General features: G+C 36.8%; 1 protein-coding gene across 1 annotated transcript in view; it reads right to left on the bottom strand.

Moving 5' to 3' along the window:
• SLC9A9 (solute carrier family 9 member A9) overlaps window positions 1–26,306 on the bottom strand; it is a gene marked incomplete at both ends in the record, with an annotated part of 196,716 nt that overhangs the window by 119,124 nt on the left and 51,286 nt on the right. The window contains one exon of the mRNA XM_080623099.1: window positions 25,866–25,971. Within this exon, the coding sequence (XP_080479225.1) occupies window positions 25,866–25,971 (106 nt within the window). The remainder of the gene's footprint in view (window positions 1–25,865; window positions 25,972–26,306) is intronic.

The raw sequence follows: 26,306 nt of genomic DNA, 5'->3' as shown, positions 1-26,306 counted from the left end.
AAACAGAAATTACTTAGCACCAAAATCTGGTATCTCCAGTTACGCTGATTAACACCACTACAAAAAATTGTGAGATGATTTGTAGCAGAAAGTGCTATTAATATAAGTACAGAAAATATGTTTTGCAGAGGAAATGCTAATTAACAGCATGTTCTATCTAAATTCTCTGTCCTCTTTCAATTATGATTCTCTTAGATCAGGGGTCAGATATAATTCTTTGCTTTTCTTGCCTTCAGATGATTCTTGAAATGTTTAGCATCTCTGTCCTACTCAAAATGTATTGCTTTAGACCCCATGTGAAATAAAGAATTGTATTAAGTCATAGATACATTCTGTAGACCAATGGAATAGTTCTATCAAAGGAAATGCTATCAGCTGTGACATTGTATCATTGTAGTCTAATTTACTAAGTGTCTTTTATATACTTAGGGAGGGCTTTGGTTTAGTCAGTTATTTGAAGTTAAAACTGTTCGGTAGTGTAGCTGGAACTGAAAGACCTAAAACTTTTAGGCGTGTCTTGACAGCAAAGCAGCCACTTGGTTCTCTGATTTGCCCCAAATAAGTATACAGCTGCTGTTCTGTATTGCTTAGTGAATTACAAATCCAGAAATGATCTGTTGTGCCACAGGTGCTGCTGCAAGTATTTAGTGGTGAATTCAGAGAGGTCAACCTGACTACATTGTAAAATCAAGGAAAATTATTCTATTATATTGATGGGCTCTGCCCATGGAAGGCATGCTCAGTAATAAAAAATAAAACAAAACAAAAAAAACCCCAAAACAACTTGATATGAAGTAAAAGTTTAGTTGTCCAATGTAAGCCATAGTCATTAACTGACTTTATATTATATACTTAATATAAAGTTAAGATACTTCATATTAAGTAAGTTAACCTTAAGGCAAGGAAAGTTGACTTTGTTGAGACCAGTTAGAGTTCCCGTTTGCTCTCCAGTTTACCAACAGCTTTCAGGTATGGAGAAAACAAGAAGAAAGCATCCTATTCTTAATGTAGCTATTTCAAGAACAAATATGGAGTGACTCATTCTCACTGGGAAATTTTTCTACTCAATATACCCCCAAATCCCATGATTTTTTAAAAGCATCATAACACAACATATGCTCATTATGCTTACTGTGGTTTCTGGTCTAAATCTTTCCAGAACCCAGGCTTCCCTGCAGCTCAGAGAGTATTTAGTTCTATTTTTCATTTTGCATTGTTCCGTAATAGAGCTATAATTTCTTTTTCTAAATATGTTTCTTCTTTAACACTAACTTTTAACCCTTTCAAGCATCTAAAATACATACAAATTTACCTGATAATTTATATTGATATGATATATATATGCTGTATTTCAATAGAACAGCATTTCATCATGTTTATTCTAGTACTTCCTGCCAAGCCAATTATTTGACCTAAAACCAAAATTACAGAGTTTAACACTAGAGAGAACCATAATTAAAAGTACAGTGCCTCTACTCTTACTTCTTTTCCTCAGAGAGCAATTCATGAAACATGCTGCATGACTTGCCATTTCTGCTGTCTGTGCCTGATACAAAAGGGGTTTCTCACAGTTCATTAACAAGCAGAATGTGAGAGTTTGATACTAAATTTGAAACTGTATTTAATTTTTAACTTTTAGGGGCTAATTGTTGACCTAGTATAAGAAAAAGGTGGGTTCATTGCCCTGAATTTGTATTGGAGTTGAATTAAGGAAATCCTGAAAGTAAATGCAGTAGAAAATTATTTTCAAAGACTGATAAATGAACAGAACTAATAAAAAGTTATGTTTTATTGGCCACCCATTATGAGATAGAGTGGAGGGATAGGAATAAAAGATTTTTGTTGGTTCCTCACTGAATGCTTGACTGACGTATCTCACAAACACCTGCCCCAGTCCCTACTATCTATATGTAAGTTTTGTTACCTCTGTCTCTCCTTCAGGGTGGAGCTAAGAATACTACTTATGTCCTTTGCTGGTTCTTATAAGGATTATCCAGAACTTTCTATATTAGAAAACTATTTAACAGGTCCCTTTTTCTTTCCAGTTCTTCTGTGCTTCCTTGACCAAATAACAGTGGATAGGGTTAAGTGCTTTCTCAGCTTTTATAAAAAGGAAATCTAGGCAATATGTATTTATACAACAAATTGCAAGTTAGGATGGTAGCTTTTGCTTGAAACAGAAAGAAGGATTAACAGCTTGTGTCAGTTTTACCACACGGATGATTCCGTTTCTTCCCTCTCTCATCTGTTAAGATCATTTTAAGATGAAAGCTCAGCGCGATGAAGAATGTTTCTTTCTATGGACTTCTATAGTGATATCATACTAAAGGTCTCCATGACAAGCAGAAGTGCTATTGCAATAGAAAGTATGCAGTCATGTTCCCAGTTACATCTTAATTGGTTACTTTTTACATCTTCAGTTATGCTCAAGAAAAATATCATTTATTTGTGAGATCTGTTTCTTCCTGTATATTTTTTTTCCTATAAGTTTTCCCAGCCTGTGAATATAGCATAAACAGCTTTTTATCTTCAGAAAGGAAGATTTCTTTCCATTTGCTAAGTCTAAGGGCTTCCTTTTGCCCAGTGACCTCCTTCCTATTTGCCATACTATCATGCACCACTTAATATTGCACAGAAGAGGATCAGAAACAATCTAAAGTAAAAAAAAAAAAAAAATAAAATATATCTGAAGATACAAGAAGGTCACATATTCCTTCAAATAACTTCATTGAATGAAGTGGGATCTCCCTCAGGTGGTGAATAATTATAGAACTACATGGTGATTTTATCAGCTTCTAATTAAGAAAAATAAAATAGGCCAGGAAAAAAGATTCTGAAGTTCAAGGTTATTTTTAAGAGGGGAAGAAGGTTATTTTTTTTCCTGACATTATATGGAAAATGGTAGGTCACTATGTTAGAAAACTTGGAGCTTTCAGAGAAGTGGATTGAACTAAACAATTTCTGTTCCCGCACAACTTTTTAACTACATAGTTTTCCTAAAAGTTTTGGAAGAAAGATGAAAAGACTGAACTATAATTTTCTGCAGAATGTAAGTGTTTGAGCTAGAAGTCAGATGTGAAAGTTCAAGTATAGCACCTGACACCTGCAGCTTCTCTGGGCAAGTTATACGTTGGTAAAGGCTTTCTCATAAAACAGCTTCTCACACAGTAAGTGTAAGTAGGTGAGCTATAAAAATAAAAACAAATCAAAGAAGTTTGGGATATGCACTAAGTCAAAAGCAAATGTGAAGTAGAGAAGGTTTACAGACAATTAAGGGAAAGCAAAGAGACACAATAGTGCAGGAAGACTTTAGGACTAGTAAAAGCAGCCAATTGTAGCAGTAGTTTTTGGCAAATTATATAGAGAACCTGTAGATGAAAATTTCCCACAACAAACTCACTGTCAGATGTGTTTAAAACACTGATCAGTAAGCAACGCAAATGCACAGAAAGTGCAATGAAAGAACATAGATAAGTTCTCTGTACATACTTCTGCATAAAGAAATCTGTCTCCCTGGAATTAATTCCTGACAATATTTGCAAATGTTTAGAGATTTAAGGCTTCAGAAACACGGATTTCACAGAAATACACATATCAAACTTTCTATTCATGTGTGTATAAGAACTGCAAAACAAAAAAGTTACTAGTGGCAGCATTACTGCTCAAGTGGCTAGCATCTGAACCTTCAGTTTTCTAGATATCTGAAACTTTATTCTCCTTGGCAATACATCACATTATTGTTTTTATTCCACTCACAGCCTGGTTTCAGCTCACTGCTAACAGTGCTATTGGTTTTAATTCTAGAAAAATATCCAGTAGTATTTTAGAAACTATCTTTTAGCTGGGATTACACTGTTCTTTTTAATCCGTGTCATGGCATATTTGCTTCCTCTCTTTTCTGTTCTAACTTTTGTGCCTGTCGAGTCTTTTCCAGACTTTATAAACTATTAGAGGATATTTTATTTTTATTACTTTGAACCAAACTAAAGCTTACTGTTGTCATATATAAGACTTCTACTGTTCATGGAAACCTTTCTCAGGATGGATTGTTATCCGTTCCAAAGTAGATAGCTGATGGTAGATGCCAAAGCACTAGCCAACCTGGAAACGTAAAGCTGTCACAGACTTTATGGAAAACATAAGTTTTCCCATTTATGAGGAAAAGCACCATCTGCATGAAAATAAAAAATGGAAATCAGGCTCTCTGCTAGATTTTCATTTAACATAAAATATCATAGGCTAGATCTACATTTGGACTTAGGCTCTTTTTTAGGTGGCGCAAAGCATTCTCATACCTGATGTAACTGGATAGCTTACTACATTTCTCAGCTGTATTACAAAGCAGATGCGGAATTTGAGTGACACTGTCCATTAACATGGGCAGTCAGAAATAATTTTAGCTCATCAGGAGTAATTTTTGGCTGTGAATGATAAATAATTTCCACACCAGTAACTATTTCAGTTTTGTTCTGTGATCAGACCCGGGCTGACACACAGCAGCAGTTTGCAGTACTGTCAGAGAAAATAATGAGAAGTTTGTGTTGTTCCAGGTTCTTTCCATGATGCAGATCTTAGTTCTCATCTACCCTCAAATATCACAGACTGCAAAAAATCTGTCATTCTCCCTCCTTCTTCTCTCCCTCCCTAGCCATTATTCTTAGGAAGCCTGCTCTACCTGCTTAGGGAGCCTTGGAAACCATCTCTTAACATGGTGATCTCATTCTTGCCCTGCAAATTCCAACACCTTTGCCTTAAAATTGTCTGGTAGCTCACCCACCTTGATGGGGTTGAACCCAATATCTTAGTGCCTAGGAAAAACCTTCTTGATCCCCTCTTGACATCGGTGCTGGGAATACTCCTGCCTCTGACCCTGATTACAGCTCAGACCTGTAGTCATTACAGACACGTAGAAAGGAGATGTGAGATAATAGTCTTGACAATGAGTAATGGCCTAATGGGCCAGTGAGATGGACAATTTCAATTCTAAAGTCATATCTGATCTTGTGTGGAGCTTCTCTAGCCCTGTGCATCTGAGAAATGGTATGTGCTGTCCTAATGTATCTCTACAAGTATCTTAACTTTTCATCTTTTCATTACCTCATTCTAGAGAGAGGTAAGAAATCCTGATGAACAGCAACTTGGACTTAAAATTCTTTGTAAAAGAAAACTAAGGCTTTAATAGTAAAATATACTCTCATTTACCTGAGGCTTGGTATAGGAATGTTTCATTCTTAAATCATTGCTATTGCTTCTAAATATCTAGTTTTCATAAATTTATTTGAAAATATCACAGTTGTTTTCCAGTGACAACTCTTTTCCAAAAAGCTTGTCCCATATCTTTGAAAAGGAATGAAGCACATCAGCAGAAAACAGATGGCTGATAGTGGGTCATCTGTGACAGTATGTGCTACATTCTGTGTTATGCTATTACCAGCATCTGACTACTCTTACTTAGGAGCCGATCATACCAAAAGGCACATAATTTACAGATTTCTGTGCCTGCAAATATGATCCTGTCTCATCTGGATACCAGAACTGTAATCCAACTCATTGTTTCCAGTCTTTTCAAATGTTGCTTGAAAAGAAATGGCCTGTGTATCTAGAGCAGCTTGAAGTCTTCCCTCCCAGTTAGGGAGCTCTTAGTGCTTCATCAACTGCATAGATGCTTATAGTGCAAAGAATTAGAAACAGAATCAACTATGAAGGATCATATATTTATAGAACTAATTATTATTGTATTAATATGAACAGCTCAATTTCTTCTCTGCCTTGCATATCTCTGTAATCACTTATGCCTACTCAAAATAGAACTTATAAGTTAGAATGGTACTGTAAGATACATATTTTTTCTGCATAGAAAACATGACTGTAAAAGTTACTAACCAGTGATTTGTCAAACCACCAACTCCCTGAGTTAACAACAAACAATGAAGGAGGAAGAAGCTCTCCAATCAGTATCTAGAGGAAAAAAGAAATACATTCCTACATGTTATCAAATCCTATATGTTATTCTATTCTTATATGAATCAGATCTGCTGCATGCTAGTTAAACAACCCAAGCAGAGCATATTCAGTGAATAATAGTACCTCATACTTTGTAAAGGCATCTTCGGGCACCTAAGAAATGCAATAATCCTTAAGAAACATTTAAGTTAAAACTGTTTCCTGAACAAAAAGAAAATGGAAACCCCCAAAAAGAAATCCTAAAATTTAAACATATATATTTGCCACTAAGGGAATTAGATGTGCTGATAACACTATTACTAACATTTGTTTATAAACCTGAACTATTTTTTGCCTTCCTCCTCATGGTACTCTTGTTGAAAGTTATCATTCACTCCCAGCTCTTACACTCAACAATCTGAACTTGTAAAATGACTTAATGATTTGTATTTCTCTAATAATAACATAGTGTGCAGCACTTCCTTCCTTCATAGATGGTTAGATCTTTATTTCCTGTAATCTTTCATAAAATCACAGAATGGTTTGGGTTGGAAGGGACCTTAAAGCTCATCCAGTTCCAACCCCTTGCTATGGGAAGGGACACCTTCCACTAGACCAGGTTGCTCAAAGCCCTGTCCAGCCTGGCCTTGAACACTTTCAGGGGTGGGGCAGCCACAGCTTCTCTGGGTAACCTGTGCCAGTGCCTCAACACCCTCACCTTTTTTTCCTACTGTCTAATCTAAATCTGTCCTCTTCTAGTTTAAAGTAATTTTCCCTTGTCCTGTCACTATGTGCCTGTGTAAAAAGTCCCTCTCCAGCTTTCTTGAAGGCTCCTTTAGGTGCTGGGAGACTGCTCTAAAGTATCTCCAGAGCCTTCTTTTTTCCAGGCTGAACAAGCCCTACTCTCTCAGCTTGTCTTCATAGGAGAGGTGCTCCAGCCCTCTGATCATTTTCATGGCTCTCCTCTAGATGTGCTCCAACAGGTCCACATCCTTATGTTGCGGGCTTATTCTTCTCCATTATAGTATTCTTTACTTTTGTATTATCCTTTAATTTCTTGTCTGTGAGCCACAAGTCTCAAAGTTACTCACAGCTGATAAATATTTATCAAAAACATCTACACAGTCTTTCATTTATGTGACCTTACCACCAGTTCAGGGTGATGAGACCTTGTAGTAGGGATTTTCAGTGAAAATTATATATGTCTTCGGAAAGTCAAAAATTGAATTGATGTGTAATTGCAGTGTTCTATGAGTGTAGGCAAAAGAGTTTAATGTGCTCTTGGAGGCTTAATTCCATCCACAGCTCAGGTTTATTCGTGCAAAAGTGGCAAAATATGACACTATGGGACTTGATTTGCTCTACACACATGGACTCCAAAGAATCAAACATCAGAGCGCACTAACAAGTAGCTGACTGGTGTGTTCATAAGAGGTAGGGAAGGTGACTACTGAAAGATGGGTGGTCTTTAATTAAACTCCCCTTCCATACTAAAATTATGGAGATAATTCTAGGATGAGGTAATGAAGCCTTTCAACCACTCTTGTCTTTTACAGTGACCACACTTTTGCAAATAAAAGTGACATTTATCTATGTCAATTGAATTCTACCTCCCTGTTGATAGAATGATGTAGCCTGATGGTTGTCTGCACTGAGTGATACATGTTAAAACACTGCAGCTGGTTACTGCTAAATGACTATGATTTACTGTCATTCTGCTTGAGTGCTCTAGATGAGACACTGCCTCAAACTACCATTACAACAATGAGTATCTGAAGTAACTCCAATGATTCAAGGCAGTTGTTCCAGATTTACACTGGTGTTAAAAATAAATAGAATATCACCCAAACACTTTAGAGAACTTCTCAAAGACCTTGGTTATTAATGAAAAATCCTTCGCTATTATGGGCAATTAGTAGAGATTAAGCAGAAACAGTTTGCACTAAACCTTTATTGAATTGCAATTTTCTTAGAATCACACAACACATGATTTTGCTCAGGAGAAGCTTAAGACTGAAATAACAGAAAATTATGTCTATTTTATTCCAGACAGCATTACCTTCATTAGGGTTTGACTCATAACATTGTAGCAGAACTCACTACACCTGTCTGCAGTGTGAAATACCAAGGGATGAATAGCAGATTTCCCTTTGTAATAATAGCTAGTCCTTGTCCTTCACAAATGCATAGTCCTACTCATATCACCCTCCTCTGGGGTTTAAATCAGCTTCTTCCTGAGAGTTAGATGATTTAACAGTACTACAGTACACTGCAATCTTCTCTGAAATCCCCTTGAATGAATCTGAATGAAGGTATGGAGGGGCAATATAAGATTACTGATCAATGGAAGAACATATACAGCAGGTTCTTACTTAATATTCAGAGCTTTCTTCTTTTTTCTGTGGCCTCTACATATGAAGACCCTGTGATTGATGCGTTCAGGGGCTGTGCATCTGATTTCTGTTCACAGCATTCCAAATTCACTTCCAAAGACAGCATGAGGAATCTAAGTGCCCAGTCCTCCCTGTATTGAAGAAAACAAGTAGCCTGTTCTTCCACTCCTTCTCTCCTCTTTGTCAGCAAAACAGCAAAGAATCCCATTCTTACCACTGGTCAGCCAAACCTCAACTGTTCAATGTAACTGCTCTGTTTTAGGTGTAACAGAGGTGTCAAGAGGAAGGACAGAACTGGGACCATGCTACTGGTGATATGATACAAAGAATTCAAAGCATTAAGAGAAGGAACAGGAGAAACTGAAATGAAACTGTATCTTTGTGATTTCTACCAAATCTCAGTTCCTTATAAATATAATGTAAAACCACATGCTTTCATAATTTTTTCTCAAGCACAACAGAATTAGTTTCTGGTTTTCTTCTGTTTTTCCTCTATTTTACTTACCTAAGTTGTCCATGACACAAAAGTAATTTAATGAAGCTTTGGAATAAATCTAGAGTTTAGTAAGTAGTCATTGAAATATAGATACTCTTTGTCTGTTAAGACTGTTAAGAAACCTATAAGCCACTGTTTGTGTTTAAAATAAAACCTATACAGAGCTAAGTCTGCTGCTAGAAGATGCAGGTGGTCACTAGAGCAGATGGATAGTCTATTGCCAACCACTAAAGTGCTGTGCCAGATTTCTGGCCTATCAACAGCCTCAGGCTTTTTAACGTCCTGAATGTTTTCTGTAAGAGATTGAGAAAGGATCCCCCAGTCTCCCTTCACACAACTCCAGCATCTTTAGGAACCTGTGAACAGAGTACATTGAGGGCCCTGATGCTGAATGCAGTTGATGAAGATAAACTACATTAAATCACATAAAAATTAAGAGTGAAAGAAATCTGAAAGTCTATCCAATTTTTTTTTCTATTTCAGTGTTTTCCCTCACTCTTGCCTAAGACTCTAATGTGTAACAAATAGGGAGACACATGATCCTTGGTATATCTCCACAATATGGTATACCAACCCTGTACAGTCTGTGCTTGCAAAATATATTTTACCATAGTCAGAAGGGGTTTAAATAGGAAAATAATTTTACAATTCATGCACATATTCCACATCGGGAATGCAGTTTGTCAGTCTGATACCCAGATTCTTGTGGAGTTTAAAAATAAATAAATTTAATGCTTTGAGAAATATTGGAAACAGATGCAAACAAAATGGGCCATGTGATTTCTAATATTCCTGGGCCATAAACTGGATGACCCTACCTCAATTCTGACTTGGAACAACATGATCTCTATCTTTAGCCACATTTTAATAGGCAAAATAGTATACTAAAATCTCAGGTAACATAGTACGTTGCAAGTAACATGAAGCAAAATCTTAAGGGAAGGATAGTTCATTTTGAACTCTTTTGTGTTAACATTGTAAACTGCCTACGAATTTTTCCTTTGCATTAGACATTAACATGTTTCAAGACTGGGTCACATCTTCCCCCGCCCCAGTGAAGGCACACCCAGTGTACCCAGTTTGCTGTTTGTGTGCTTCAGCTGAGAACATAGCTAGCTTGGCAAATCTCTGTACCCCTATCAATTTTTTTTGCCCACTAAACAGATGATAATTTTTGCCTCTTGCTAATCTGGATTTGACATGAGCCAGTAATCTAAAGAAGAAAATCTTTTAAATCTCTAGAGCTGTTCAATCCCACCTACATTTCATTATAGAAAATATTTTCTATATATTTCTTTTTAAAAATAGGGCTAGTGAAAAATGACTCTGGCATTGTCTGAACGAAATACTATACTGATAACAGAGCTTCTCTCACAAATATTAGTTCCACTTCTATTGCTTTATAATAAATGGTTGCAGCTGTTGCCATGGCAATTTCATTTTTAAAAATGTTTCTGAGTGAAGACAAGAAATGCAGCTGTTATCATGAGAAAGTCTAAAATAAAACCAGATGTGAATTGTATGCTCTAGTGTTGTCAGTAATAATGTCAGAAGCAAAACATGTTACATGTATCATTTTCTTGATATACTGGAGCTGAGGATGGGGATTTAGGGATATTCTGAATTGTGGGTCTCTGTTCCTGATCCAAATATAGCAAATGAATAGAATGAAATTTCACCTTAGGGAAAGGCAGTTCACTTGCTAGAGAAGCTGATCAGCCTTGCATAGAGAATAGCAGTAATATTCCTGTAAGAGCAAAGTAGGCCCGAAGCTTTCCTCATTTACCTTTCTGATAATATGCTAACATTCTATTTTTTACAGCTTATAAAAAGAAAAATTCAAGCCATGGTAGAAATTAAAAAATTGCAGTCTTACCTATTGCTTGTTACCTCATCACTCTGTAGCCTGAAGTTCTCTAAAGTCACTGCTATACCTTTAATGTTAGACACAGACCATAAAATCAAAATGACTGGGCAGTTCTCTTCAAAGAAGGTGCAATTCAACAAGTCCCAACACAAGTACTAATAGTAATCTGCTGTAAAAACGCACTCTGTTGGGGAAGTATAGTCCATTCAATTCACTTAGGAGAAAAAACTATTAAAAGAGAGAATTTCTGAGAAGCTGAGAGAGCAATAGCATTGGACTTACTTCAAAGTGGAAAAAAAAGAAATAAAAAATTGCAGTTATAGCTCTGGTAAATGCTGACTGAAAAGCAATTGCCCAAATCATGAACAAGAGGTGTTTAGAGATGGACTGTGCAGTCTCACATAGTATGGGACTTGGTCAGGATGGCACATGGATTGAAAGGTGGCTTTGCATCTGTCCTGTACCTTTTCTCCTTGCCTAGGAGCTGCAAATTCTATTTGGCTGAAGCCATTCTAAACTGTAGCTGGCTATCCGCAGTCTCAGTGGCTCATTTAAGCAGCTTGGGGCTGCTGAGAACAACAGAAGTGTAGCTGCTGAACCTTGTGGAAATTGTTTTGCTCAAGCGTTAAGTCAGTGGTGATTATGACACCTGCAAATAATCTTTACTCTGGGGGATTACTCATTGTCAGTCATGGTAAAATAAAACAAAGAGGAGGAATTACCAGGCAGGCAGTAAAGTTGATGTGGATAGAATTACAGTCCCAAACTCTGAGGCAATCACAATGGTAAAAATTCTTTTTATACTTAAAGGTTATAGTAAGAAGAAAAATACTAGAACACACACATTCCATTTTTATGATTTCTATCTTCAGGGATAGTTTTCTCAAAACTGTTGTTACAGTCTTTATTTCACTATCCCTGGTACAGAAGTTTCAAATGATAAGCCAGTTTTGAGCAGTGCTACATAAACATATGCCACTCTTGAAGAAAAATCTAAAAGCATTTGGAATCTCAACAATAATCTGGATAATATAATCCTAACGCTCCCCCCCCCCCCCATTTCCTAAATACACTGCAAATCACTTAATCTAAGAGACCTTATACCAAATACAGTGGATGGGAGTTTTTGCTTTGATAAGAACACATTATTCAGAAGTACATATGCTAAGGTTTTTGGACATATAACTGTCAGCTGGTAGTGAACTATTCCTCAAAGGTAAGATTAAGAGTCTAGTAAGATCTCCCTTTGTTTCAAATTAAGGTATCTGCTATCACCTGTGGCCTAGATCCTATAACTATGGAAAATCTCACAGAAATGATAGGCAGCCAAATAGACAATTTTTCTTTCTGGATTTGTGAAGACTTCATTGATTTATGGATAAACATTTAGTATAACTCACTAATTTCCACCACTTAGTTTTAAAATAGATACTTCCTCTTGACAGGCACTTCCATGAGGCTTAAACACAGCTATTAATAAAATGGAAATAATTCTGGCTAGCTTCATTACCCTCATAATTACTAGAATGAAGGAGTCTTGCCTCACAGGTTTTTGCATTTACCTCACTCTAACAATGCACAATGAAACAATGAAAACACCCTCCTAGCTATGGGCTAAGCCCTGCTAACTCTAGAAATAGAATGTAAAACTGTGAACATCCTAAAATGTTGGTTTATAAATACCTTTAACATTACTCTGTAGGTATAAAAATACTGTAATAAAGAAGATGTACACTGCTAAATGGTCCAGGAGGCTGAAATATTTTCATTCAGCTATAACCTTTTCTCAGTGTGTCTAAGGGAGAGAACAGAAGCCTGCTAGGCACTCTCTTATTCTCATCTCTCTCACTATTGTTTTGGCTGTGCTTGCTACAGATCAGTAGAACAATTTAGAAAGGGAGAACTGTTTGATTTCCTTTAAGTGAGTATAAATATGCAATGAATGGGGATGCAAAATGAAAATGCTGTATGCTTAAAAATTATCTAACTTTGGTGAGATTTTGTAATGAAGAAATTACTTTGAGAAAATTGTGAATATCAATTTATTCACTGTATTGTTGGATAATATTTTATTCAAAGTTTTAATCATATTTAAACCTTCGTTTTCAAATCTAAATTCTAACATCACTAGGTCTCCCCAGAAATATGCTAAAATTTCATTATGAATCCAAATGACATACACATATGCATACTACATTCAGAATAACTAAATCATTATAATTAGCAATTAGTTAGGGAACATCAAAGTACCAAACACATGAAGAGGAAACTGGTAGCAAGACTGGATTTTTAATTCTTTGGTACAGTGGTCTTTACAGGAAATATTCAGAAGTCCCATTTCCCTGAATATAGAAGAAATGAACAAGCTTTGTCACACTGTCCTCTTTCAGGGCCACTTGCACAACTGCTGTCCTGAATGTTTCCTGTCTTTCAGTCTAGCTCATACCTGCAGTATGACAGGAAATGCCCTAATTATATTTGGGTTGTGTTTTTGCATGGTTTGTGACTTTGCCACAATGACACCATTTAGGCTACATTTCTGTGCTGCATTTGCACTTTTTGTGAATACTGTTTCTTTTTTTAAAAAAAAAATCAGCCGTTTTGCGGAACTAGTACAAAGAGAATACATTTGTGCTTATCTTGGACAGAAACCTTACAACTATCTAATTACAGTGCTCTGCCACTTTGAAATTCAGACTTGTCACTTCTAAGGGGAGGAAATAGGAAGTTGCCCATCTGTTACTTATGCGTCTTTCACTCTTCTGAAAATGTGCCAAAACTGGGCAATTTTTTAAGGTTTCTGAAATGTTTAGTTGACAAATCTCAGCAAAAATCTGATAAACTTCAATAGTTAAAAATCTAAGCTGTCGTTTGTATTAGGCATGTGTCATCTAAAACTTACACAGTTTTTTTCCTGCAATTGCTGATCCCCAAACTCTGCAATCTACTGTTTTGCCAGCCTTCAGAACTGATCAGCAGCATTGCTCTGTCTGGTCCTCTGTCACAATGCAATAAAGAGGTTAACAGATAGGTGTGTCTATCTGAAATCAAGACAGGGTATCTCTTGGCTTTAGGGAATGAAGGCAATTGGGTTAAGAGTTTACAGTCCTAGCTTATCTTTAGAAATAGTTTCTTTCCATCTCAGGTGGGAGACAAAAGAACTGGTGACTGCAACAGGATTGTTGGAGTAGGTCATGTAATTCAGCGGAATGGGTAGAGCAAGACAGAGATGGTGACCCTTGTCTCTTGGAAAAATAAAGGTGAGAGAAGGAATAAGGTTGAGACCAAAGCAAGAGCAGATGGAAACGAGTGAGTGAAGCTCTATAATCATTAGAATAAATCCTAAAACCAGAAATTTACTGAGTCTTGCCATTTAAGTAGCTATGAAATGCAGTAGCTAGAGGTATGCAGTCTCTCCTGATGTGCCTGGCACTTAAGGAAGGCAGCTGCATGCTACTGTTATCAATTATTCTCTTTGCTCAAGTGGCAAAAGTATATTCTGAAAATGCTGAAGTTCCTAATCTGAAAGGTGAAACATACACACTGAAGTGATGTCTTGGGTATGGAGAGGGGGAGGTTTCTTTGAATGGTAAAATAAACCTAAAAAATTACATTTGATTGAAACACTTCTGTAGAAGGTGCCTGTCCTGGGTTCAGCAGCAGCAGTCAGTTTTTCTCCTTCTTAGTAGCTGGTGCAGCGCTGTGGTTTTGACTTTCAGCCTGGGAATAATACTGATAAAGTCGATGTTTTCAGTTGCTGGTCAGAATGTTTACCCTGACCAAGGACTTTGTGAGTCTCATGCTCTGCCAGGGAGGAGGAGAAGCCGGGAGGAAGCAGGGACAGGACACCTGACCCAAACTAGCCAAAGAGGTATTCCATACCACAGCACGTCATGCCGGGGGATGTAACTGGGAGCTACCCGGAAGGGCATGTCCTCTTTTCTGTCGGGCTCTTTTTCCGGCGGGCGGTATCGTATTCTCTTCCCTTGTTATTTCTCTTATCATTATTATTATTGGTGGTAGCAGTAGTGATTTGTGTTATACCTTAGTTACTGGACTGTTCTTATCTCAACCCGTGGGAGTTACATTCTTTGGATTCTCCTCCCCATCCCTCGGGGGGGTAGGGGGGAAAGTAGACTGCGTGGTTCTAATTTACAGCCTGGGCTTAAACCACGACAGTGCCTCTCAGCTCTTCTTCTGTAAGACATGAAAATCTTGGGGCATTATGTAACATTTGAGTACTTGATAACCTTAGCATTATTTTGATGTGCTTTACGGATGATTCTCTATGCACACATAAGTATGTATGTACACATGTGCACACGCAAAAGAATTTCATGTAAAGTTATGTCAGTTTACTCTAACAGACTCAGTAACTTAAGGATTTGAGCCTTAAAAGATCAAGGCTTGCAGCAGGAATGAATTTACCTCATATTGTTCTTAGTAAATAAAAAAGTAAAAAAAAAAGGATTTAGAGCAGGTCAGAATGATGAAATTCAAATTAAACTGTATGTAGAGTACATAGCTTCTGGAGGGGTTCACAGAGGGATCTCTAGAGACTTCAGTCTTTTCAAGTGCTTCTGGGTAGCCAATGGAAATATGCTGTCCATTCTGCCACAGTGTGAGAGGGTTCTTCTTTCATGTAATCACAATCTGATCTTCAAAGAATAAAAGAATTTTGATGGGAGTTTTTCCTCTTGTAACAAAACCTCAGTCATTTTGAGATAGCTGTACTCTTCAATATCCTATTTCTGGAATGGATTTGAACAATGAATAGGTATTGGTGGGTACCCAGTAACTGGAATGGCAAGCTCTCCCCCACCTTTCTGATACATTCTCCTCTTCTGTCTTCCCTTCCAAGAAGACTTGAAAAATATGTTGATCTACTGTAAGTCCTAGACAGACTGTTATGTACAGTATCTCATCCAGAGAGGATTAAATGAGCTTTCTTTTGGAATACTTCAAGGGAAATAGTATCAATACATTAATTTTAAACTGAAAGGGAGTTGTCTCCATAAGTAGAATTAGACTCTGAATGTAATTATCTTGCTTTCAGAAAATCTGTCTTATTCACTGAAGAAAGGTTATTTGGACAAGGGAAAAACATCTGGAAGAGCTCAAAAACAAGCTGACTTTTACCAAGATGTACTTCAGTTCTGAAGAGTTCCCAATAGAAATCTTTGAAATAAAGAAGCTTTGATGCCATTTTAGTCATTTTTGTCATACCACATTTGGTACAGAAAATGTAGCTAAATAATTGCCTTTTAGATGTGATTTGCAAGCCCTATAAGCAGCATTCATAATTCCAAACTTGCAGTTCATATTTTTTAATTTTATCAGTTTGTTCGTGTATAAGTGGACAGAGATACCTGCAGCTACTCTGATTTTATTAGATATGACAAGTACAGACATTCCCAGCTGATTTCAGCTAAGCTACGTTTTCATACATCCCTGAGGGCAATCTCCGTAACAGTACTCAACTGAAATCTATTCTAGTTTAGCAGACTGCAACTGAAGGCTGCCTTCTCAAATAAATTATATAAACAAAACAGAGCCAATTAGGTAACTGTGGTGGGTTGACCTTGGCTGGACACCAGGTGCCCACCAAGTCACTCTACCACCTTCCTCCTTGGCAGGGAAGGAGAGTGAACAAGATAGGAAAAAACTTGTGGGTCACAATAAAGGAAGTTTAATAAAGCAGAAGCCATATGTGGAAGCAAAAAAAAAAATGAAAGATTTATGCTCTACTTCCCGTCAGTAGGCGATGTCCAGCCAGTTCCCAGGAAGCAGGGCTTAAGTACGCTTAGTGGTTGCTCCAGAAGACAAATGTTGGAAGAACGAATGCCCCCATTCCTCCTTCTTTCTGTTAGATTTATTGCTGAGCAGACATCGTATGATGTGGAATATCCCTTTGGTCAGTTTGGGTGAGCTGTCCTGGCTGTGTCCCAAGATCTTGCCCACCCCCAGCCTACTGGTGGGGGGGATGTTGGATGCTCTGATGCTGTGGGAGCACTGTTTAGCAGTAGTCAAAACACTCTTGTGTTATTAACACTGTTCTACCTACCAATACAAAGCACAGCTCTATGAGTTCTGCTATGGGGAAAATGAACTCCATCTCAACCAGACCTAATACAATAACGTATAGCTAGAAAGACCTTTAGCATTTAGAAGCTAAGTAGAATTTTAATGTGGAGCTGATATTAGGAAAAGAGATATGAAATAGTAAGAAGTGGAAAAAACAGAATGATGAGAATTACCTCCTGAAACCATTCTGTTCAAAAACACCATTTTCACACTGAAATTCCATCAGTAACAAGCGTTACAAACATTCCAGAATATTTCCCTCCAGTTTATGCACAACACTAGTCAGTACAGTAGAGCTCATGAACAAAAAGAAAGGAAGTTTTATTAAGCAAGGACACCATCATTTTTTATAGGATTTGCTCTAGTCTGGGAAAGAAGCTCTTTTAAATTTCCTGCTAATAGCAAGTTTGGTTAGTTTCCCAGTGCTCACATCTTCTGTTCCAGATGGTCAATGACGTGAAACTCTAATTATCATCAACAAAATAAGCTGGGAGTAAACTCTTCCTCAAAGGTAAAAAGAGCAGATGGACAACCATAATTTCGTTATTATAGAAATAATAGATGGAAAGGATTCTTCATCCATCTTTTAAAATCATTCACTAACTTGTTGCACAACTCTGTTATTTCAGTGGTTTCCACGGTACATAAGGCTTGGTACATAAGCCTTTCTATCAACATTTGGAGTAGTAGCCACATTCATCTGGTTTAAGGGGGGGCAGTAAGTGAAATGTTTGGGCTGAGCTTCCATCCAGCATTTTGCCTTCTTTCAAGTAATTCTATTTTATTCTCCTTCGAAGTGTTGCAGTCATCCTTCCTCAGGAACCTTTGTGGGAGTAAAATAGCAAATATTCATTTGTAATGAGGCAATGGTCAATTCCAGAGATCCAGTTAGTCATTTGTCCAGATCTGCAGCTCAGAGGCACTGAAATCCCTAGATTGTCAAGATTCAAGGTCATGCAACTCAGTACCATTGAGCAACACTTCCAATGCCTGTTGCAGTCCAGCACTGGTCTTACTTTGATCTGCAAGTTCTATGCCGGGTTTTGCAAAGGCAACCACCTCTCTAGGCCTGCCATGGGGCTCATAGAAGCCTCAGTTCCTCTAGCTCTGCCAAGCGAATTTACATAAAGACAGCTACCAAGAAAAGGTCTGGGAGCAACTCCCTTTCTGGCAGAATCTCATTCGTTTTCTGAATTTCAGATGCATTACCTGATTGCAGTGTACTACTCTTTGGAACTGTTGTCCTAATTCCTATACTTTTCACAGTTTCTTTACAGTTCAGGAGCACATTTGCATGTACTGCTTAAGGATTTCAAACATAGACATTCCTAAAAAAACAACATAGAACTGCAAAATTGCACCAGAAAAAATTAATTAGTTTTTTTCTCTGCAGCCCAATGAGTAAACAAGCTTTTTTTCCCTCTGAAGTGTCCTAGCTACAGGACTGTCAGGATCTGTATCTACACGGTATGCCTTATCTTTGTTTCTCACCATGTCTTATCTTTTCTCACCCTTGTTTCTTTTTTCTAGCTAGGTCTTCACAATGTCCATTTGTTGCTTCCAACAGTTCAGTTTCTTACTTTCTCTTTCATCTCCATTTCACCATCTTTTCCCACACTTAGAAACCTATGTGCCACCTATTTTCTTTAAGCAGGAAAATGTTGCATGTGTTAATCCCTTTTACATTTTTGTCATCTGATGGCCCAGGTGCTTCTATTTCCCTCTTTTCTTCCTTGGCTAGAAGTGTGAATCTGTGCACACTTTATACAATAGCTGGCAAGGAATGAGGCTTATACACTTTTGAAAAAAAAAGCTGAACAATATTATGTGTAGGTACACTAAAGCTACCAACTGTGTGCACATAAGGGCCCACTTAGGAATAGAAGTGGGTTTTTCACACTATTACTTACATACTGATATGCCCAGGATGAGTGAATAACATCTTGTCTGCGCTCAGATACATGTTGGAAATAAACAGAACTTAAATAAGTTTCTTTTTCACTCCAGTGGCTGGAATAGTATGGTAAAAGACACTAAGAAATTGCGTGAATACATGGTTTAAAAAAAAAGGCTAAAAATACAAGGGCAATAGAGAAACATTCTTTTTTTATCTGTAATGACTCAATACTAAAGCATTCATTTTTTTTGCCTAACAATGCCTAATATGTTCTCAGCAGGAGGTATGGGATAAAGGCTGACAGGCATCACCATGTTTGTAGATTGAATGAACTCCCAGTTACCTACAGATGAGAAGAAAACTGAAGCAAAGACAAAAGTACTGACTGATAAAAAAGTCCTTGTTTCTTAATTGATTAAACATGATAGAAAAGAGTTTGAGACAGTATGTATGGAAGTCCACAATGTCCTTTTTGAAGGCCGCTTTCTGAATATAACCACGATTTAAGTGAAAAATATGAGAACATTCAGCTGACTTTCCTCTGCAAAATTTGTTATTCAGTGGGTCAGGGATCAAAGTGTGGCAAAATTCATACATAATAATACCCCAAAAACTGAAGGGGAAAGGATCCAAATTAGAGAAAGTCCGTGACAAAAGAACAAAGCTTAAAATAGTCCTAAAGGAGCCTCACATCTGCTAAGATATGCATCAAGGAGACACTCATAGCTTTCAAAGCTGATATTACTTCCTGCAAATCCCAGATCCCAACTTCATTATTCAGCAGCACAGTTACAATATCTTTTCATGTCCTTTATAGAACTGCTGATTTTAATATACAATACACAAAGAATCACAATTAGAAATTGTGAAAAGTAGGAAAGTAACACTTACAGATAATGGATAGTTACCTCACCATACCAATGACAAAATGAAACATAAACTGAATATTTGTACCTTTATTTGGTGTTTCTCCAATGTCTGTTTCTTCAGTCTCTGATTACATTTTCCTCCTGTGTAAACTATCTTCACGTTCAATGTCATAAGAACAGAATTAAAACCACTGAAGTAACAAAAATGTAGGGAAACAAATAACCAAACACAGAAGCTTTTAAAGGTTCTTATGGATTTTCTATTTGAGGTCCATTTAATGAAAAAAGTTTTGTATAGTTTGAAGGGATCTAAACTGAACTAAAATTAGAAATATTATGATTGTACCTATCAGTAAGAATAACCAGTGTGACAGAAGGAATTCTCTGACTTCCTACGTCAGTTACAGTGATCACTGAGGAATGTCAGCCTCAGAAGGTGCTCAGCACAAGCTAAGTGGAGCTCTGGCTTCTGAGTTATTTCTCCTGGAAATCTTACTGGGTTTCAATAAATTTGTCTCAGTTACTTTTGCAGTGTTATTCTAGAAAGCCCTATTCAAGTTTCCAGGAGAACTTCTGCCAAGAAAGAATAGTGTGAGCATTATTTTAGCTTGTATATCATATTACTAGACTAGAATGAAAGTATTTTTTGAGCAGGAAAGAGGTATGCTATGACATATGTTGGTTTATGTATATCCTTGAAATATTTAAGATGAGCCATAAAACTACTTTTACAAGGGATTTTCTCACTGGACATAGTAAAGCTGACCGTTATCGTTATCAATTTGCCCTGCCTGTTTTATCCTCAAAAGTTTGAATGCACATTGAATAATTAAAGTTCCTCCTTTACAATTTATCCTACTGTAACAGATAAGCTCTGTTTACACTACAGAAGGAAAGACAAAAGCAAGGTGAAATGAGCAACCTGCAAACAATTTGTCATAAATTTTAAGGGGTCTGGATTCTATGGACAGTTAATTTATCAAGCACAGATATAGTGTCATACATCGTAGCTAGATCGTGAAAAATGGACTTGAAATATATCTATTGTTAGAGAAAATATTCCAAGAACTTCAGGAAATGCAATTTCTTCATCATGGTAAACCACTTAGTAAATCTTTGAACCAATCCATAGAAGCTTATTATGTAGAAGGGGGTTGCAGTACTCTTCTACAAGCACAGATTTTTTTGGGGGTAGAAAAAAAGAAAAAACCTGACTGTTACCTATTTATTTGAGACCATCTTATTTGACCAATAGATGCTCACTGAATTTCTGCTTCTGTGAGCATCACTGGAAATATGCATCTCACCCACAAATACTGTTCTTATTAACAAGGGTCATAAAATAACAGGATTACACCTCCTGTTCTTACCTAGTTCTAAGAATTTAGCCTTTTGGCACTGGGCCTAGACTTTTGCCAAGGCAGGCTTATGGCCTGACTGTGTCAAGTCTGCACCTTCCATTGCCAATTTTTTGCAGATAGGCATTAATAAACTTTGTGGAAACCTACACAATCGATAGATACTTTACACAAAAGGCAGCATATCCATTTCAATACAATCCTCTTTTTTGGGGGCGTCTTTACTTTCCTTTTTACTTTCATCTGAACCTCCAGGTTTATCATCTCTTCCTTTACATACCTAAGATATTTCACTTAAAAATGGCAAAGCAAACTTCACAAGAAAACTATGCTTGTAGTGTTACTTTTATCTCTGCCCCAAAATATCTCTACTTCTAAGCCTTCTAGGCAATTAGCATTTTGACATGGGAGGTCTTCATTTCATGTGTCAGCTAGTTTCTATGTTCACTGGTTTCACTGCCATGTGATCATCAACCACACCCTTTATCTCCAGGATTTCCACTTCATTCATGTATCTAACTTGACTTGGGTATAACAAGTTAGTAAATTCATCCCTTGCTGTATGTCTCACATGTGATAATGTCATATGTCCTGTGTCCCCTGGCTGCCACTCACTTGTTTTGATTACCTGTGAAAGACTCTGCCATATGTTGATGTCCTTGCTGCCAATGTGACTTCCACACTATCACCTCTTCCAGGAAGGGGATGAAACTTCATCAGGCCTACTGAGCAGTGGTACAGAGCCAGCAGAGAGATGAAGTCATGTCTTTCGCATAATGATGATACAAACACTTCTGACATTAGCTACAATGGAAACATCTCTCGTGTAATGTTCTCTTAGATAATTTGTTAGCAGGGAACATGTATCAGAATTCATTACTACTTTATACATCCTGCACTCACTGAGCACTCGGCATGAGAAAGATTAAATAGTTCTGCTAAATACACTGTCTCAATGCTAATGACCTGTTCAGCTACTTTTTAGTCACATCTTAAGCTATTCAATGCTTTTTCTACAACTTTTCCACACTTTCTTCATCAAATTTAGCTGCAAATATGCACCACCCATGCCAAGCCCAAACCTATAGTATGTGCGCTCAAAATATATGCAGGTGTTTTCTTCAACAAGTGATACATCATACGAAGACAGAACAATGAAAAAAGAATGAAAGTGAAAAAAAAGGTTAACCTTATTTTCTCAAAATATCCATAAATTATTTATTCAGGGAAGTGGATGGAACGTTAAGTTTATAGCTAAGACAACAGCTTTATGTGTGCTGGAACATCTGCAAGCTATATTTTGCTGTTAATGTTTGTGCAAAAAAGCTGAAGAAGTTGAAACCCCAGGAGTTAGAAGATACAAGCAGCAGTAAAAAAAAGCCATCGTCTGGAATCTTGTATGAAAATATTCACTACATCATAGACCAACACCCAAGAAAGCAAAAGAAGTCATTCCATACAGTATATATTATGATAGAGCAATACAAGAAACGTAATCTTAGGTGATATTCTTTCATTCTGGAAGCTACAGAAAAAACTCAGGTAAACTTCTTGGTGATGAAGTACGATGTACCTGAGAATGATTTCTTTATTAAAAATTGTAATACAAATATGATTGGAAAGGCCTTTTCATAAAACATTGCCATAATCTGTTGTCTAAAATTAAATTCCAAAGAGTGAAACAATCTGTAATTGTAAAGACTATAAGGATATTTAAACACATGTAGAAGAAGCTCGAATACCTTCAGATATATTTTCCTACATATGTTTTATTTGTTTGCTTTGATGTTAGCATATATAAAATACTTCTACAGAAAAAGCTTATGCTGCAGGCAGACACAGAAGGTGGACAGGGCTGCCAAGTCAATTTGCTGGAAAACAAAGTATGTAGGAAACACTTGTGGTGTAATTACTCGTATAGGTTTTTCTGGGTAAAAGCAGACATGTTTAGTAATCTAATAAGTATAGTAGGGCTCTGTTATTCGTTTTCTTAAGCATCTTGGATCCTTGACATAGAAGAGGCTCAAAAATTACTCATTTTGAATACTTAAATTTCCATTTTCTTCCAAAACTTTACTTTCTGTGAGAATTCTCACAAACTTTCTGTTAAAAGGAGACTTTTGTCCTGATAATGAAAAGTTGTAAGCAACTCAGTGAGTTACTTACGTAGAAAATCCTTGTTACAGCTACAATACCCTTATAGAGGCTCTTGTGTGTATGAGCTCTCCAGATGCACAGCAGCTTGTCAGCCTTTCTGCAGCCACGATTGTCAATTGGATTCACTCTGATCCCTCCTGCATGGATTATCTTAAAATAGCACAGTATAAATGAAATCTTGCAATTATTACAAATACTCAGCTGTTTGTTATGGCAAGATGACCTATAGGAGAGTTGCTGATTTGGCCTGGAGAACTTGTGTGCTTGATAAATATTTTCTGAGGACAATTTGTCCCTGTGCATACAGTTGCAGCAACACACAGCTTGTTGTTGAAAGAGTAGTGGTAGCTGGTCCTGCTGCTGTCCTTTTTAAACTAAGTGATAAATAACACAGGAAAAATAGAGGTTGAAGGGAGAAGCTGAAGGAAAACAGAGATACCATATAAAGCCTTGCTGGCCCACAGCCATGCTACCTTTGGCTTGCCAAATTGCCACAGCTAGCCATCAAGACCTTCCCTTTTTTCTTTTCCTCCCTTTCCCACAGTGAGTCACTCTTGCAGACATTAACTTGGTTATTCTGTGAGCTGATGAAACACACTGTGTATTCTCTTAATCTGTTTTCTGTTCACCATTACATAGTGTACAAAATGATTTAATATTGCTTTTCCAGATTTGTAAACATTATTCTCACACATTTTTAATAGCTCCCTATTACTGTAATTATGAGCATGTTGTGTTTGCACAGCCTGAAAAGTGTTATGTGTTACAGAGACAAAAAGTAGCTGTTCTTTTGTCATGAGAGAAGAATAATATTCTTCATTTAAACTCAGTTTGGTTTAGTGTGGTGTTGATGCACTGAAGCTGATATTATCAAGAGGCAACAGGAAGGAAAACCATGTTAAATTGTGGAAATATTGCATTTTTGCAGAAGCTGATTATTTAAGCCAGAAATTAATGAAACATGGAACTGATGACATCATATATTCTCTCCAGTCTCTAGAAATTATTAAATATATTCGATAAATCAAAGTATCAGTCACACTGAATATACAGAAAAATATGCTAGTTTCCGGTGACAACATTCTGTAATAAAGAAGACTTGCAATATCCCATGTATACCAAAGAAAACAAGAAAAGGAGATAGCCAGCATTTGCATCAGGCATCCTTCCTATAGGTTTCTGTATCCAAGTGCAGGCTGAGGGTCATAACTAGGACTTGAGTACTGGGAAGAGTAGAGGTTAGAAATTCATGAATCGTGTACTATCTCATAGTACTTTTCTTTCTAGATTTGCTTTGCTGTTGAGTTGCACCTTTTAAGAGATCCATGTGCTTTGACATCACAGCAATGGAAAACTAGACAGTTAAAGTATTTTAGGTCCCCTTGAGCTGCTTGTAGCCTAACAGTTCCCCAGTCTATAGGAACCTTACACTCACAGATGAAGAATCTAAATGAACTATAAATGTCCAGGCCTTTATTAAATAACGCTTAGTGCGAGAGAAAAAAATCACCTACACACTTATTTCCAATTCTAATAGCTACTTTAATGCTTTTCAGTCTGTTCTCTCTGCTGAGGTTTCTATTCTCTGCTTAGTTTTCCTTTTGCATTTTTTATTATTTGATGTACTAAATGCTCTCCTAAGTGACACATTTGAACCACAGTCATTGAATGTGACAGCCATGCTGTATCTGGTCATGAAATGCTGTGCTCAGGCACTTGATAGCATTTGAGAAAAAAGCCCCTCTTGCTCTAAAACCAATGTGAGGTGTTTAGCATAGGTGAATGTAACTAGACGGATAATTGCAGAATGATAAATTAAATAGGAATATTATTTTTTGTATTGTGAAAAAATTTTGAGTATTTTTGCAATTCAACTATTTCAAGTTTCTAGATGAGATTTCATAAAATATAAACAAAAAAAAAAAAATATAGACAAAATATAAACCTCATTTTTTAATGACTGTAAACTCTGTGAAAGTCTTTTTTCTGAAGGATAGAATAAATCCTAGTTCAAGGATCTGTGTTTTAAGAAGAGAAAGGTGGGACTGAATTGAAGCTTACTGTGAAGCATCTTCAAGCATCCTGGAAAACTGAATTCAATTTTACAGAGTTCTGTTACTTTTAAGATTATCTGAGAGGATTATTTGTATTTCTAACTAAGCTCCAGGAAGCATATAATACATATAGAGTGGAGTTACAAAGTTGAGATCCTGTTAATCGTGTACTTGGCATCTGTGCTTTTAGGACAGCACATACTTGTGTGATTTTGGTCCATCATTTGTGATCTGTTTGAGGATTTCTGAGAATAAAAAAGCTATATATAAATTTAAGATAATATTATCAGATGAAGGTCTGTCAGATTCAATAAGCTTAGGTAGACAAACTGAGTTCCTGTGTACCACTTTGTGGTTTTAATTTTGGAAAATGGCAGATTGCAAAATATAAAAAGAACTTGTCTCCAAGTTTATCATTGCCTTATGTCCTAGGAGCTCATTCAGCATTATTTATTCAAGCTATCTTGTTGAGAAAGGAAATAATAATAAAACAAAGTGACACATTTTACAGAATATCGTGCTTTCTAGGTTGAAGAAAATGAGCTAAAATTGCAATTTAGATACGCAGTTGCCATTAAAAGTATTGAAAGCCTGGTGTTTAACAAACAAAGACTGACTCCAGAACTACACCTCTGTAATGAAATCTTCAAATGTTTTATCTCTAACATAAACTATATCAGTGAGTATTGTATCAGCAATGCAAGCTTGTAAATATCTCACCAAGAATGGAGGTGGGTATATACTTACTCCGTCAGCACGATAGCCACGGCATCATTTAGGACACTCTCTCCAAACAGGAGTGTGTACAAATCTGTATCTACATGAAGCTCATGGAAAATAGCAAGAACTGTCACTGTATGGAGACAAACCAAAATGAGTTTGTTATTTTCATATTCCTCTGGCAGTTCAAGAAATAAAGCAATGTTAGAATATGGCTTTTGAGAAGTCCAGTCCTATTTATTGCCTAAGTGGATAACAGTAAGTTAAAAGGGATCAACTGCAGTATATATGTTCTGAAGTCTATGAGTTTTGATGCTTCAGCTGAGCTAGGAAGAAACTTTCTTTTTCACATGGAGAATCATGAATAAATGAAAATGTCACAGCATATTTTACTGTGCATAAAGTATTATGATCTTGTGACCAAGGAGAAATAAGGGTGCTGAAAAGACTTGGGTTTGCCATGGACTT

Source organism: Psittacula echo (genome assembly GCF_963264785.1).
Source record: "Psittacula echo genome assembly, chromosome: 7".
Classification (NCBI taxonomy): domain Eukaryota; kingdom Metazoa; phylum Chordata; class Aves; order Psittaciformes; family Psittacidae; genus Psittacula; species Psittacula echo.
This window is presented reverse-complemented; position numbering and strand designations above follow the sequence as displayed.